A 16,317-nucleotide genomic window follows, 5' to 3' on the forward strand; every position below is an offset into this window, starting at 1 on the left:
CGGCATTAAAATTCAGGTATTGGTGTTATTTCTTACTGAAAGGTGAGTTGCCCTGGAGATGCAGGAAGATAATGTTATCTTGGACAGTTAAGCCAGGCCAGGCTATGAAACTTGCCTCTGGCCATTTGTTTTCACCTGGTATTTCACCCTTATCTCCATCCTCTTTAGTTTCCTTTGTGTGCCCTTGCAAATTGCATTACTAATAACATCCACGATGAAAATAAGTAGTTTTTAAAGAGGAAATGTTTTTCTGTCTGATTCATGTCAGTTTGTGTTGTGGCTTGATGGACAGTTGCATGTTCACGACTGATGGGTGGCAAACCTGGGATACAGGACAGAACTTTCTTAAACTGACTTCATCACTCAGTCTCCCATTTCATTGTATCCACGATAGGCTGTGAACCCGTGCTGGCTGTAACAAAACTTTCAATGCTGCTGACTGTGTTGGTAGTCCGGACTTGGAGAAATTTGATCTAGGAGTTTTTACTAGAAGCCTCCCATTCCCTCTTTGATTGGGAGAAGGCCACCAAAAATGTCCACTTTACACGAACATTATTTTTGACAAACGCTGCTCTTCTTGTGTTACTTTACACCCTCCTGGCTCAAGTTAAATCAGTCATCTCAGCAAATTGTTACAGATTGATGATTTTTTCTTGCCTGTTGAAACTTCAGAGAATGATTGAAAAACTATTTATCCTAGAAATTAGGCGGCATTAGCAGGTTATTAGCAGGTTAGCTAATGCTGTACTGATGAGCCAAATGGATTTTTTGTTTATTTACAGGATTACTGCATTTAAGGAAAGCCCTTCTGTAGGAAGCAATTGTCACAGTAAGAGATCTTGAGACAATTAAATAGAGTTCTTCAACCTATATTGTGCTGACTCTTGCGTTTGGTAAAGCCCGCTGTAAGTAATTCTTAGAGTGTAATATCCACATTTTTTCCATGGAAGCTTTTGTTCCCCAACAGGTGTTTGACTGAGAACTGACACTACTTCTTCTTCAAAGTGATGTTAGAAAGCATAAAATACGTATTTAGGTTTGTTTTATTTTTTAAGAGTACTGTTTACAAAAGTAGTGTTAATTAGAGAAAGATAAAAGCTGGGATTATGCTGTCATTTTCCAACGAGTGGCACTAAATGTGATGGAAACAGAGCAGACAGCAGATATGTTGGGTTATCATGACTGGTCAGGGTAAAGTTTTAATTAAATTTTTAGGATTTTATGACTTAAGACTCTTCAGAAGCTTGAGAATATGAAATGTGCAGATGTGGGAAGTTACACAAATATATTAGTAAGTGGGATTTTGGAGCTGTCACTGAGAGGACATGAATTCAGAAACCCGAGGAAGAGGAATTTAGGTTGCAATGAGGAAGGAGGACTTGAAAGAGGGGAATATATGCATAAGGGTGGGAGATGTAATATGTAGAATGAAGACACTGATGGGATAAGGGCATGGGGTTGAAATGGAGAAAATAAATTTGAGTACAAGTTCCAGGTCATTGTCCCTATCCTATATATGAATTGAGGTATGAAAGCAGCAGCCTCAGAGATTTCTTACTAAATTTTCTTATTTCTGGGAATTGTTTTGGTTTGGTTTTTTTGTTGTTGAGATTTTTAAAAAAAATTATTATTATTTGTGAGATGGAGTACATGCATTTCCAGGTTACAGCATTGTTGCACAGTTTGTTGTGCATAACTGGGATGCGGGCAGTGGAGCCCTGTATTGGATGTTGTAAGTAGGGATGATGTTAGTTTCTTAATAGCTGAGGAAAGCTGTGGTGATTGGAAGAACGTGGAGTGACAGCAAAAGTTTGGGGTGAGTACTGAGAAATGTAATGGAGGAGAGGAAGGTCAGGGCTTTACAGTGAGAGATTTTGGCAGACTTTCATTTGTTCTTGCAAGGCTGACACATGCTGCTTTTATTTATCCCTGCTGACCTGCGTGCTTGTTCTTTTTAAAGGTTTGTTTTAGCTTCTTTGCTTTCTTGTAAGAAAATTGGCTGAGATTAGAGGACTGGAGCATGTGGGGTCAACAGAGGATGGAGAAATGACAAGCAGGTATGCCACCTGTTCAGTAATATGGCAGTGGTAACTGTGGTTTAGGTGGCAGAGCAGGAAGGAAGAAAAATGCAGTGCAGTGTACACATAGGTATGACTAGTGGTAGTGTTCAGTGCTCCAGATACAAAAACCTTTTAAACGTGGAGCTTCTCCAGTTTAAAAAAAATATTAAAAAAATCATGAAGTTCAAATATTTACTGCCCTAACTGCTGTCTCTGGGCAATTTGTATAGATCAGTCATAAGCAATCCAAACATCCCAAACATTCTGAATGTAAACTGTTTCTTTCCTTTGCTCAGAATTTGTTCTGAGATGTAATCATCACTTCTCTGTCTTCAGTGGAGGTGATTGTCATTTGTATGTCCAGTCTTGATGATGAGAAGATGGCCTTGAAGATAGTAATTTCTTGAGGCAGCCAGCAAAATTCAGTGTTACAATGGGCACAAGTCAGAATGTGTTTGTATGAGACACATGCACCTTGAATATGTTGTTTCTCAGCCAGGCTGTTGCAGGATCAGGGCTGGACAATTGTGCTGGACAGGGCAGTTGGTCTTGAAAAGTAATTTAAGTGTGTTCTGATAAATGCTGGGATTCAACTTAGTGAACAAAACAGAAATCACTAATGTGTTAGCTTAGAATAAAGCTATATGCCCAATGGATTCTAGTACAGATTTGTACTGCAAGTGAATTTTATTAGGTAAACTTGTAAAGCAATTCTTTTGCCTTTGTTGGAGATTATGTACTGTTCCTTTGGTCTCTTGGAGGATTGAGCTGAACCTGCTGCATGCTCTCAGGGTGGATGTGGACACTCAGTGCACCTGCTGCTTGCTACTGCAGTTTTCAGCAGTAAAAGCGGTGTGCAGTGCATGACTGGTTTGGCAGAACTGAAGCTGGTTCACTGCTTCCTGTTAGGCAGAATCTATATTGTGTTGGTTTAAAAAAGCAAATCAAGTATCTCTGTCTTTAGGCAGTCTCACCTGTTTTTTATGGAACTTCCCTTAACTCTGATCAGTTCTGTATTCCGGTGCTATATTCTAGAATAATGTGAGGCATAACTAGTTAAACATAATTTAACAGTGATGGTGTTTTGTGTACTGTGTATGTGTACAAAGGAAGGTCTGTGTAGAGGCAATGAGCTCAGGTCTTCTCTGCTGTAGGTTTTTCCAAGGCAAATTTATTTAGTTTACTCTGGTTTTCTTTACCAGCTTTAAATAATGATAATGGGAATTTTAGACACCTATAGAAGGTGTTTCTAGTGCCATTGGTTTTTAGTATTATGTTGTGCTTATCTGCTGAAAGCAGCATGAGGTGAGGAAAACTGTTAAAAACATCACTGCTAGGAAAATCTTTGTTTACACTGGTTCATGTTGTTACTAAAGTTGTAAAGGGCCAGAAATCCAGACACTTTATTCAGAAATTCCTGGCACTGTTTTTTTATGCAATATTTATTTAGCTGCTTCTTCTCTACAAAGAAAGGAGAACAGCAGTAAATTTGGAACTTTGTGACTTTCTCTTTGGTTTTACATCTTCCAAAATGGGGATTTATGAAATGTATTTTTGAGTTGAAAATTTTTAGGTAATTTCAATATGGAGCATGTTGTTAGCACGTGGGATGAGAAGTTAAATGCAGTCAACACCCTCCCCTTTATTTAGTAACTAAATAGAATTGAAGTATTTGGAACAGTTGTTCTTCTAGTTTGATTTTTTAAATTGAGCCATCTCCCCAGGTTGAATTTATTAAGCAGAGCAGAATCACTTTCCTTTCTGTGGCTGAGATTAAAATCCCCTGATTGATGGGCTTGCACTCTCTCTTCAATTTACAGAGGCGCTCTCCGAGTCTCCGCTCTGAGTCTTCCCTGGAGCACAGTTTGCGGATTACTGTTGGTAATGACCGCTATTGCATTGGCACGCCGGAGCGAAGGAGGCTGCCTGATAGACTGGGCTCACCAATTGATAACCTGAGTGACAGGTATGCTCCTCTGCTCGTGGGGATTCACCTGGGTGAAACTGCGTGGGAATGGCTCTGTTGGATGAGATCAAACATCTCACTAGCCCACTGAATGCCTAGGGAATGAGGGTAAGCATGTAGTGGTGCTTCCCAGGAATATTTCCCCAGCCTCTTGCAAGTTGTGGTACAGAGAATTCCTGAACAAAAGTCTCTGCCTGTGTAACTCTAAACAGATAGTTCTTTAATTTTGTCAGCTGCTTCTAAATCCCATATAAACTAAGCATGCACATGATATATTGCAGAAGGGTATGTGATGTCAATCCCTCCAGTGCTTCCTTCCCCTTAAGGGTGGATGTCACATTGAGACACTTCATTTGACATTTCACTGCTTCTGCCACCTTCTGTTTCTTATGAACCTACCTAGTCCTTACTGAAGGGAAGGTTGTTTAGTATAAAGATAGTGTAAAGCTTCAACTTCCCCATTTAATTGTCTACTTTCCTGATTTTTGAGACTAGTCTAGAAGAAAACTCTAAAGCAGCTTGAAGGAGATTATTATTTTGACTTTAAAAACCTTGCAGAAGAGAACATAGTCAGACAGTCTCATACATTATAAAGGAAGTGTTAGAATTCTTAGGATCCCTTGACTGAAATTGGAGAGAAACAGTTAATGGAGAGAATTCTTTTGTGTTAAAATACTTCACTGCTGTGAAGAGTGAAGTGTAAATATTAGAAATAGAATTAGGAACTCTTTGCCTTCAGTAGGAGAACCGGTATAATCTGGGGAAAGAAAATCAGAAAACTGTGCAAATAATTCTCTTTGTTTTGAATTGCAAAATTAAAGATGGCATAGCTTGTGCCCTGGAGCATACAGTTGAACTTTCAGGTCAGGGATAAGCATCCAGCACAGCAAAAACCATTACCACTTCCATTTTTGATGCAAATATCATCAACTGTTAAAAAAAATATGAGAGAGAGGGAAGTGAGCAGAAGAAATGAATTTCCTGTCTTTCTCAGGTGTAAAGTTAAGTTTCAGCAGGTGTAGAAAACCAAATGAGACTTTGGGTTTTGCTACTGTCACTTTTATGCCTTTACCTCAGTTCTCCTGGCATCAGTGTTTGATTTGTAAATCCCCTGTGCAGTCTGCAATCTTGTAAATGAAATGAGTGTGTATGCTCAGGGAGAGTACAGTGGTTGGAAGGAAAAGGAAGTGATATGTTGGGAACTGGCACTTCTCTGGCAAATTAGGTACATTTGAGGGGGCAGTGGATGGTGGTGTTTGTCCCATTGCTTCATGTTCTCAGGTGAGATTTTAGATTTAACCTCTTCTGTGGTGCTGATGCATGGTTAGAAATAACATCAGGTATAGTGCAGTTTATTTAATGTAAGAGTGAGAAATCACAAAAGTTGACTTCTCTATTACAGAACCCATAGATGCGAAACAGAATGGTAAGAATAGACTCCAGAGAAGGTTTAAAAGTGACAGATGAGTTAGAATGAGAAGAAGATAAAGTGAGACCATATAGAGTTTAATCATTAAATGACTTCCTTGTATTTGTAGTGTAAGTATGCAAGAACTTCATGTTGTTACATTTGGTTTTTTTTGTCTAATCTGTGCTGGCTGCGCTTTTCTGAGTGTTGCCCGTTGTCCAGAAGCTTAAAGTATGTGACAACCAAGTCACCTGTTAGCTTTTCCTAAATTGTCTAGGTACTGCTTCTGAATTCTAAGTTTCTTCACTGCTAGCCATTTTATTTGTTTTCAAAAGACACTTGGGTTTTGATTAAGAACATTGTTTATCAGGTATTTTTCATCATGTATTTTTTCCCTTCCCTGAGAGGCTGCCCTGGTACTGGGACACTGACTTTGTCTATCACTGGGCTGTAAAATGGTCTGTTACTGCTTCTATCACATTTTTATTTTGTATGTGGTACATTCTTACTCTAATTAAAAAAAAAAGACAAAAGAAAAAAGTGTTTCCTAAAGTATTTTGATGTAATTGGAGCAAATAATTCTGAATTTAGTTATTCTCAGCTATTTTTGCTAACTACTCTACTTTGATATTTCAAGCAATCACTTTGACACATTATTCTCTGTAATTTACAAGGCCTTGGGATGGTAGAGAGATTCGTTAGTCTATAAAGGAAATAAAATACCAAAGGAGAGAAATCAGGGAGGCTTTTAGAGTCTCCTGCAGCAGTATATGTTCAGGATGTCTGAGGAGACTTTCTAAGGGTGTTTGTTCCCATGCAGGTCTGTCCTAAAACATCTGTAAGAGCTTGCCCCATGTTTCTAGGGAAGCTGGTCTCCTGCACACGTCTAAATAGGCACACTGAATGCTGCTGGACTGTGAGGTCAAGGTCACCTAAGCAGCTTCAGCTTCCTGCTTGGACCAATAAGTGTTTTTTTTGTCTTCCACAACCTCAATCTGTCAAAGTGAAAAATAAATCTTTTTCTCTCTCCCCATCTTCCATCTGTACAGCTCTCAGTATTTTTAAGACATTCTACTACTATCTGTGCTGGCACAAGCTCTAGAGAGCATCCCACCAATTCTTTCATCTGAGGTTAATACAAAAGATAGACCAAATCACTGCAGAGACTTGGTCTGCATTAGGCTGTGTTCTGAAATAGCGTTTTTTTGGCATGATATCAAGAGTAACAGTTGGCTGGAACATGAACAGCTCATCTGACTCCCTATTCAAAGACTGTGTATTAAAGTGGAGTCCTGTGGATTGCTGACAGCAGAATACCACTATTTATTTCTATTTCTGTGTATGTGAATAAATATGCCACAAAGTAAATTACCTTACACTAGTTGTAGGTCTCTGAGGCAGCATGTGTGTGTAGCCTGTGGTCTGTTTTCCATCTCTGAAACTGCAAATTCCAGTGATTCATGGATTCTTTGTTGGTGAAGGAATTGGGATGGTCACAGTGGTACCACCTTGTATCCTCTCTCGAGGATGCAGTAGCTAGTAGTGAGCATCACTGGCTGAAAGCATGCAAACCAGTTAAGAGGGATGTAACTATTGGACTGTATGCACAGAAAACATGTTTCAAAGAATTCTGTAAGGCAAGAAATAATTTGTCCCACAGCTGTATTTAATTTTCAGGTTTTAAATTTGCATTTTAGCTGTTCAGAGTGTATTTGGAATGTCTTGCTAGTTTTAAATACAGTAGATTTGCTATTCCTTTCTTTCCAAAGTATGATTAAAAATTCCCGTGCTTTGTCACTGCAGTTAGTTTGAATTGTAGGCAACAGCTGTCAGACATGCATCTAAATAATTTTATTTGCACAAAAATCAGCTGAAGGTATATGGTGAAACATATCTGTTACTCCATCAAGTGTGTTCATGCAGCTTGTACAGGTTTAGCAGGCTCTCAGAAAACGTGCCACTGGAAATAGACATACCTTTATGTAGGTGGTGAAACCAACATTTATTTATGAAATTTAATTCAGCTATTTGTAGATGTTTTTGTGCTTTTGGAGGAGGTGGATATGTGTAGTTTGCTGAAAACTGGAAAGATACCATGTAATACAATGGGTACAGGTGCATGCCAGATTTGTTTTATAAGATGTGTTGGACTGATAAAGTACCTAATAAATGCTTTGCAAATGATGCAAGGTAAAGTGAAGTTTTGTGTTGATTTTGTTCTTAAATATGCATGTGTAAACTATGAAAATACCCAGGAAAAAGACCTTGTCTGTGCATCTCTGCTATTCTTTAGTCTGTTGTGAAAAACTGGGGCTGTAATTTATTTGCAGATTTTTTTGACGATGTCTTCTGGCATGACTTGATTTTGTCCCTTCTCAAATCTATGGAGGGACCTTTTGGAGTAGGAGGAGGTGATTTTTGTGGATTCAGGCCATTATTCATAGTTTATCTCAAATTGATTCACTCAGGAAAGAGTCTTCTGTCTCATTGATGTCACTTAGGGAGCACATTTTCTTTCTTGGACGATCTTGCTAGATTTTGAAATATCAATAAGTAAAACCAGCAGATTGTAGCTTTTAAAGTGGTTTGGTTTGTTTCTGCCTTATCTGAAGAGAAGTTGCAGAAAAGTTTTTAGGCATCAAGGAAAAGGCCTTAGCCAAAACAGTACCCCTAATTGTAGGTGTCTGTAGGAGTTGGTCCAAAAGTAGATATTCCAAGAGAAGAAGCTGGTTATTCTGATGTTGTGACAGTTGCACCATCCACTGTAATAATGCAGAGAGGCTGGCACAGAAGAATGGTGCCATTACACTAAATCTCCTTGGTTTATAGATACCAGAAACTGTGCTTCTTTTTAGTTATGGGGTTCATGTGATTAGTGACAGTGCTGTCTGCATATCTGTTGCAAAAGTAAATGTTGGTAGAATTTGTGGTCCTTGTCCACAGCTGAAGATAAAAAAAGGATCTGGTTGCATTTGCCAGTGTGAAACTGAATTATACCTTGAATAATTCATAGGAAATCTGACCTTGGCATCTGACCGGGAGAGGCGAGGAAAGGGATTGTGGTCTGAAATATGATAGTAAGGGTTTTTTAAAATGTGTAGTCTCTCACATTCACAGAAACTAATCCATCCTATCAATTTTTCAAGGCTCTAATTCCTCAGTATGAGTTGAATTGTTCATGTCACTGCATTTGCAGGTAACTTCCTAGGAGGGATGTACAGTACCATTAAAAAGAATTCTCCCTCTCTACCCTGCATTTTAAGTACATAAAATGTTGGTTCTGTTTAGTAAGAGAGATGTTATTTTGAAACTGGTTTGGAAATTTCTTACCCTTGAGTAGGAGTAAGACTTTATTTAACCTGATTCAAATACTTCTGTTCTGTGTTTCTCTCACACAGGGATGATGTGGCTGATGGTCCAATATTCACTAGAGGCCTCACGTGTCCTCGCAGCCTTGAGAGATACCCAGCCCATGAAGATCAGCCTTTGAGCCCCTTCATCCCGAGGCACAATGAGGACTACCGCAGCCGAGATGTTTTCCTGCACCGCTCAGATTACAGCCCGCACTACGGCCGCCGGGAGGAGCTGCCTCGCGCATCTGACAGAGATGGTGACAAACTGAGGAGATCCCCCTACCCGCTGAGGGCAGAGGAGAGGGGCCGAGAAATAAAGCGCCCACGGTATGAAAAGGATGAGAAGATGCATGGTGTGAGCGCAGAGCATCAGGGTTTCTCATCAGGAACGCGGAACTACCGCAGGCGAAGCCGCAGCCGGAGTAGAAGCCTGAGCCCGTCATACCTGAATGAAGAATTCCGAGAGCTTGACCGTGCAAGGAGGAAAAGAGAAGAGGAAGAGCGCAGCAGGAACTTGAATCATGATGTTTCAGGCACTGGCTACACCATCCCTGGCTTGACTAACACACTACAGACTTCTGAGCCTCGCTATACATACAGGCCTGAAGAAATCCCACCCATGCCCAAAAAATCTATCTTGAAGAAACGAGTAGAGATGGAAGTAGAGTCTGCTGTTCAGGTTTGGTCTCTTTATGTCTGTCTATGTGCTTCTACTTTCCAAAACAGTTACTTCATGAGACAGAATGTTAGTTTGCTTTCCAAAGTACGAAAGCCAAATCTTTGTTTCCCTTTCCTTAAGAGGACAGGTATCTTTCTGCAGGGCTGTAAAAGTTTGAAGTGCTTTAGAAACTTTAAATGGTTATGGCATTTAATCAGGAATCATATATATATATACACCCCTATATAAATATATATATATATATATCTATACACACACACACACACCCATATATATATATAGTCTGAGACAGAATAAAATGTCTCTGTGGAAATTCAACCCATGATGCAGAGATCTGGGCTAGCTTTCAAAGAAAAACTGGGTCTCATAGTCTCATAGTACCACAGGCAGTCAGGATATTGATTGAAGCTCTTCCCCTGTAGCAGTGTCTCTTTCTTGTCTCTTTATAGACTTAGAGAACTGCCTAATGCTTCTTCAGTACCTCTGTTTGAAAACTTTTAAATTTCTTAATTTTTTTCCATTTGAACTATAGGCTGGGATCAGGTTTGGAACTATAGGTTTGGGACTTAATTTGTACCAAACCTATACCAAATTTGATTCTCCAAATTAGAACAATGCACAGATAAATGTCTGTGACTACTGTGATAAACTGACTTTTTGTGTTTTAACGCATCACTTTGATTTGCCTGTTTTACTGATCAGTGTTGGTTTGATAGTGACATACTTATCTCAGGAGTGCTCAGATACTGAGCATCCCATTCCATACCTATTACTGGAAATGCTCTTTAATATGGCATTAATTATGAATATCTGAAGAAGTGACTGAGAATAACCTCAATGCGGTAGTTTTTATCTGACTTAAGGTATTGAAATCCTATGTGACTATGACTAAACTCAAAGCATATCCAAAATGATGTAACAGGGTTTCAGTTTTTCATTTTCAGTTCTTATGCTTGCAAAAAGTTTGAAATATAGTTGTGATTTTGTGTGTTCTCCGAGATAAGCATTCATTGTTGGACAGGGCATTCCAGAATCATCGGGCAACTTGGTTTGTAATCTTCTGTGTTCTCTTTCAACTGCATATTGTCTCTTCTAACACTTTTATTCAGCTGTGAACTGAAGGAGAAATGAACATGTTCCTTTGTTCTGTGAGGTGCATAGTGCCTTAGAAGTAAATAGTATCTTCTCTCTTTCAGCCCGAGGGCTTTTCAAGCAGTCCAGCCCCCAGCAAGGATCTTCCTCTTCTTTCTAGTCAGTCTTCTTTGCCCCAGAGCAACGACGTAGCTCCTTTTGCTTCTGAAGTGGAAAACTTTCTCAAACGGTTTAACCAAGGCTCTCTTGTGGAGGCTTCAGACAAGGAGTTGCATGAAGGTTTGTGTGAGTGGAACCCACTCTCTGGGCCTCCCAAAGACACTTTGATATTTGAAGAGAAGTTTGGAAGCTTCTTAAGTCACAAAGAAAAAGTAGAACCCAAGTCAGAGCCCACCGATCGCCATACTGACTTCCTGCTGCCTCATGAGAGGGCCAGTCAGGATGGCAGTGGTTTCTCCCGAATTCTGGGCATGATGGCTGATTCTGTCAGTGCTCAGGAGAAGAGGAGGCGTAGCTTTCCTGACATTGAGGACGAAGAGAAATTTCTTTATGGCGATGAGGATGAAGAGACCAAAATTGAATCTCTCCCCATAGAGAAGCCCCCAGTGAGTTGTGGCAATGAGATAATAATACAGAAAATGAGCCCACCTCCTTCTCCTGCTCCAGCTGTCAAGATGGATCCTTTAGAAGAGCCAAACGCAGAGTACGCAAAGATCCACGACTTGCTCAAAACCATTGGACTTGACATTGGTGTTGCTGAAATTGGCAAACTGGCTGTCCGTACCCAGGAGCGCCTTCATGGCAAAAAGCTGGCGTCTCGTTCTCCGGATCGCCGCTCCTCGGAGGCTCGCAGGCTGGACACCTGGGAGCTGCGCCGCAGCCGCAGTGACACTCGTTCTCCTGAGTCAGGCCAGCAGCGTTCAGCGTCGCCTCCCGGCTCCTTCCCGCAGCCCAAAGATGCGTCCTCTCTTCACAAATCAGACTATGCTAAGAGCAACCCAGTGGGACAGGAGATACCTCCACACACACCAGAACAGCCTCTTCCTTCTGTCTCTCTCATTCCTTCAATTCCACCAACTCCTGCTAGTTTGCCACCTACACCTACTTCTGTTTCCCAATACCAAATTCCCAACTATTCCCACTACACTGCTGCTCAAATTTCCCAAAACTATCCCCCTCCCACAATGGCTCCTCCAGGATATGATGCATATGGGCACTATATGGCATATGCAGCCCCTGGCTGGCCCATGTACCCCCCTGCCCAGCAGCCTAATCCTACGCTACCAGAAGCTCACGGTCTTCTTACTATGGCCATGTCAGCGAACCCCACGCGTCCCAATCTCCGGGTGATTGAGACAGTCTCTCTGGGAAAGGATGTCCCTGATGTAAAAAGAGATGGTTCTGTGCTTGTTCAAGTCCCTACCACTCCTTCTCATTCCAAAGCACCCCTTCGTCTGTCGTCACACTCTCTGAAAAATACCACAGAAAGGATGTCGGATGAAAAAAATCGGGCAGCTCAAAAGCAGAAGGTATGTTAGCTATTCTGATACTTCAGATTGTGTTGGATTGCATGATTGGTGGGGTAGAAGCTTTTTCTCTAAAGGTGCACTTTTTTTTTTGGAGTTGCTTCAGTTTAAAAATAGTTCGACCTAGTTTACTCCCATGAAATATCCCTAAGCATTTGTCTGTAATATTCAATGACTCCTGTAAAAAATGCATTTTTAAATCTCCCAAAGTTGCATGCCATTGGCTATGACAGAACAGATGGAATCAAATACAAAGTTTAATTTCTTTGAACAAGCCAAAATCTTAGAGAAAACACATGCTGGCCACAGTTTGGCTTTATTTTGCTGAGATTTAGATATTGAAATACCTGAAGATATCTGGGGATATGTAAAAATCTGAAGGGACAGTGTAAAGAAAATGAAATGGCTTTTTTTACTGGTGTTCAGTGGCAGAACAAGAGGCCACTGAAACACAGGAGGCTCCATCTGGACATGCTACATTGTACAAAATACCACAGTTATATCTGTATTAGGCATTCTTTAATACATACTAAAGGGTATCATCATTCACCATCACATAGAATCTTCCCTCTACATTTATATTAATTCTCTTACAAAAATCACAAAACTAGAAGAATTTAGGGGAAACTACTTGGAGGCTCTGACTCCAAGTATGACTCCAGTTTGGGTCATATGTATTAGTGTTTTCCTCTTCTAATTATCTTGGTTTGTACAATAATTAGAAAGTAGTGGGGAAGAATGTATTTTAAAATAGGAAACTGTAGTTACACAACTGTCAAAGAACTGGATGATTCCCAAAAGTTGTTTCAGTTTTCAGACTGGTGTCCATTTGGTCGTTGTTGTTAAAATAAGAGCATAGAATTATTTGGGTATGAGAGGACAATTAAAAATCATCTCGTTCCAACCCCACTGCCACAGACAGGGACACATTCCACAAGACCAGATTGCTCAGAGCCCCATCCAACCTGGCCTTGAAGACTTCAGGGCTGGAGAGTCCACAGTCTCTATGGGCAACCTGTTTCCATGTCTCACCATCCACATTGAAAAGAAATGCTTCCTTTATATCCAGTTTAAATCTACCCTATTTTAGTTTGAAACTGTTGCCACTTTTCCTGTGACTACAGACCTTGGTAAAATATCTACCGATTTTTCTTTCAAGCCCCCTTTAGGTATTGAGGCTGCAATATCATATTTTATTATAAGAGCCTTTTCTTCACTTGTATGAAGTGCTAAATCAGCAAATAAGTGAGCTTCCACTTCTTGCAGGAATAATAATTTCTTCAGCTAACACAGCTGAAATTTTGTTCTTAATGTAATTTAGTACTTTTGGAAGAGCTCTCTTGGCTTATGGTGTGTGCTTTTCTCCTGCCCTGACATACCTTGGTAGCTCATCTGTGCATCTTGGTAGAACTTCTAAGGCTTTGTCTGCACTACAGAAATCTTTGTCTAGGGCTTAGTCCACTGGTTTTTTGTTGGGATGGTTTGGAGTATAAAAATTTGCATGTTCCACTTGATGCCCCCATACTGCAGAAAACTCAGAAGGAAAGAATGGTGCTTTGATGATAAAAAATAGCATACAAAGCCACAATAATAATAATAAAAAAACTTCTTATGTTGTTTAAGATGTAGCTTAACTGTGTTGGTAGAACTACTTCAGGAAGGATTTGGGGATCCTGCCAACATTGACATTGCTGTGGTAGAAGTGATTGTCTAGGGAAGTCAAGATCAAGATGACTTGTTTGTTAAGGGAGGAGCCTGTAGTAAGCTTTAAGAGCCTTGTGAAGGTAAAAAAATGGGATTTGTCTCTTGAAGAATGAAGCTGGAAAAGAAACTGAAAGAACTTTTCAGGTTTCATTTTAGCATATTGCTTTGTTTCCTTCTATGAGAATCAATGAAAACCAGTGAAAAAAGGATTTGTGAGCTCCTCATGCCACAGTTTTTACCTTATTGAACAAGAAACAAATTTCATCCTGATGTTTTATGTCAGATTGAAGCAAAACCTAACTAACAGCTAAAAGGAGCCAGAGTCAAAGCAGGAGGCAAGGTAAAGGGCTGTGTAGGCTGATGGAACATGCCAGCTGTAGAGATTCTGCATGAGTTTTGAACAGCCATTTGTCTTTGATCTCGATTAGCCCTGTAGATGATAGTCAGCTGAGCCTAAGGGCCTTGGGAAGTGTTGCAACAAACAGAGCAATTTGGAGGAAAACACTGCCCAAAAGAAAAAAAAATGCCTACAAACTGGGTTGAAGCATGACCACACAATACAGTTACTTTCAGATACAGAGGGAGAGGTGTGTTTATTGTGTTAAAATACTCAAGAACATTTTGGGAATACTGAGCAGTGTTCTGTGTCTGGAAAGCTGAGGTCTTCCTGTTATTCTTGCAAGACTGTTTAACTTGGGAAGAGAAGAAAATCCAGACACCTTCCAATTTATTTAGGTGATAGAAGAGAGAGAAAAACTGAAGACTGATCGAGAAGCACGGCAGAAGAAGCTTTACTATCTCAAGACTGAATTGGACAGGCTTCGTAAACAACAAGGTAAAGTGCATTACCACCCTCCCAGCCCCTGCTTCTTTTTTCTCCCCCACTGGCATGTGTCACAAGTCTTGGTATCTAACAGGAGAAGGAGAACCAAAATAAGAATTGTCCATAATGTATTTTCATGCTCCTGGCAATGCACAACTCATGAAAAAGGAGTGACCTAGTTACTATATTAAGATCAATTACATCAAAATTTGAGCAGACAGTTGCTCTTGCATCTTCTTGCCTTGATAAGCTAAAGGAATTGTACTTTATGCATTTTAGTGCTTCTTTAGAAGAAGTGAGAAATAGTGACTGAAGATGTTATTGTGCCTTTCAATTTTTCATGAATCTTATCTGGAGATGGAAAAGTCCTCTCTCAAGAGAGCTAACTTTTTGTGTCTTTAAAACTTGTTTGGTCCAAGTAAATACTTAATTCTCTCATCTTTGGAAAATGATACTTTCAGGTTAGAACAGGCAATTTAACTTTTGCTTGTTTGGCACACAGGGAAGTAGTGGTGCTAAATTTATACTCGGGAGAATTATGGTGCCTCTCTTAGGGTGTGTATTATGATAATCCTTATGGATGCACATCATGCAGATTTAGTGATGCTGTACCTGAGAGTCAATTCCATCTTTACAACTTTATAGTGAAGATTTAGCCTTAATATTTTGTATTAGTATTTTACTTGTTGCTGGAATTATTGTACAGATCTAAAGTCAGTTTTCCTCTTGCATTTCTGACTCTTCTGCTTCCTTGATTGGCTCAGGCGAGATGTTGAGGAAAAAACGTCGTGAGAAGGACGGACACAAAGACCCCTTGTTGGTTGAGGTGAACAGACTACAAGAGAATATTATGAAGGAAATTGCAGAGCTGCATAAAGAATCTGATGCAGCTGACAAGAAGCAGTCTGAGCTTGACAAAGTAGCACAAATCCTGGGGATTAACATATTTGAAAAACCCCGGAAACCATCTGTGGAAACTAAAGATTCCTCGGAAAAGAACAGCAAGTCAGAAAATGCAAAAGTTGTAGAGAAAACATCTTCCTCCAACAAGGTAAAGTCTTCAAGTTTGTGTGCTAATGATTTTCCCACTAAGAGAAGAGGGCACTGGGCAGACAGCTGGTCCCAGATATTTATTAAAGGATCATTTGGTGTCATTTGTTACCACATCTCATACACTGGCTTTGATGGTGCATGCAGGTGAGAGTTGATGTATCAGTGTATATAATGTCCCTCAGGTTTTGTGCAGTTCAGCACCACTTACTGTTGTTGATATTGCTGAGGTGTTGGTTAAATTGAACAGTATCATGAGTGTATATAGCTATTTGGTCTCAATACCATGCCAGGGGGACAGACTTCTTTTTTCTCTATATAATTTCTGTCATGGCCTTTCAGACCATATAGGAGTGTTTATAGCAACAAAGCTCTCTCAAGTTGGGAGCATTGTTGGTCTTCTTACTTGGTAATAATAGTAACAAATCACAAGACTTAAAGATGATGGTCAGCATAAGATGTTTTTTATGTACACATGTTCTCTCTTCAGAAATGTCATTATGCATCAGTATGGTCTGTCTGGTGTGGTCTGTACTACTCTGGGCTGGATGTACCAGCATTCCAGAAGATAGTTTTACTTTGAAAGTAGTATGGATACTACCATTTGAGAGGTTATGCTTGTATTCAGGAAATCAATTATCTTGCTTTTCAGATGT

At 40.0% G+C, this 16,317-nt stretch overlaps 1 protein-coding gene across 5 annotated transcripts in view; it reads left to right on the plus strand.

The window, feature by feature from the left end:
- Nucleotides 1-16,317, plus strand: part of ZNF318 (zinc finger protein 318) — a 32,348-nt gene that overhangs the window by 1,619 nt on the left and 14,412 nt on the right. For all 5 annotated transcript variants that reach the window (XR_013181425.1, XR_013181426.1, XR_013181427.1 and 2 more), the window contains exons 2-6: nucleotides 3,881-4,026; nucleotides 8,833-9,466; nucleotides 10,663-12,087; nucleotides 14,524-14,623; nucleotides 15,376-15,662. Coding sequence is in view for 1 of the 5 variants with exons in the window: in XM_054630407.2 (XP_054486382.2) it covers nucleotides 3,881-4,026; nucleotides 8,833-9,466; nucleotides 10,663-12,087; nucleotides 14,524-14,623; nucleotides 15,376-15,662 (2,592 nt within the window). In the remaining 4 variants the exon portion in view is untranslated. The remainder of the gene's footprint in view (nucleotides 1-3,880; nucleotides 4,027-8,832; nucleotides 9,467-10,662; nucleotides 12,088-14,523; nucleotides 14,624-15,375; nucleotides 15,663-16,317) is intronic.

The sequence above is a fragment of the Agelaius phoeniceus genome, chromosome 3 (genome assembly GCF_051311805.1).
Source record: "Agelaius phoeniceus isolate bAgePho1 chromosome 3, bAgePho1.hap1, whole genome shotgun sequence".
NCBI classification, from domain to species: domain Eukaryota; kingdom Metazoa; phylum Chordata; class Aves; order Passeriformes; family Icteridae; genus Agelaius; species Agelaius phoeniceus.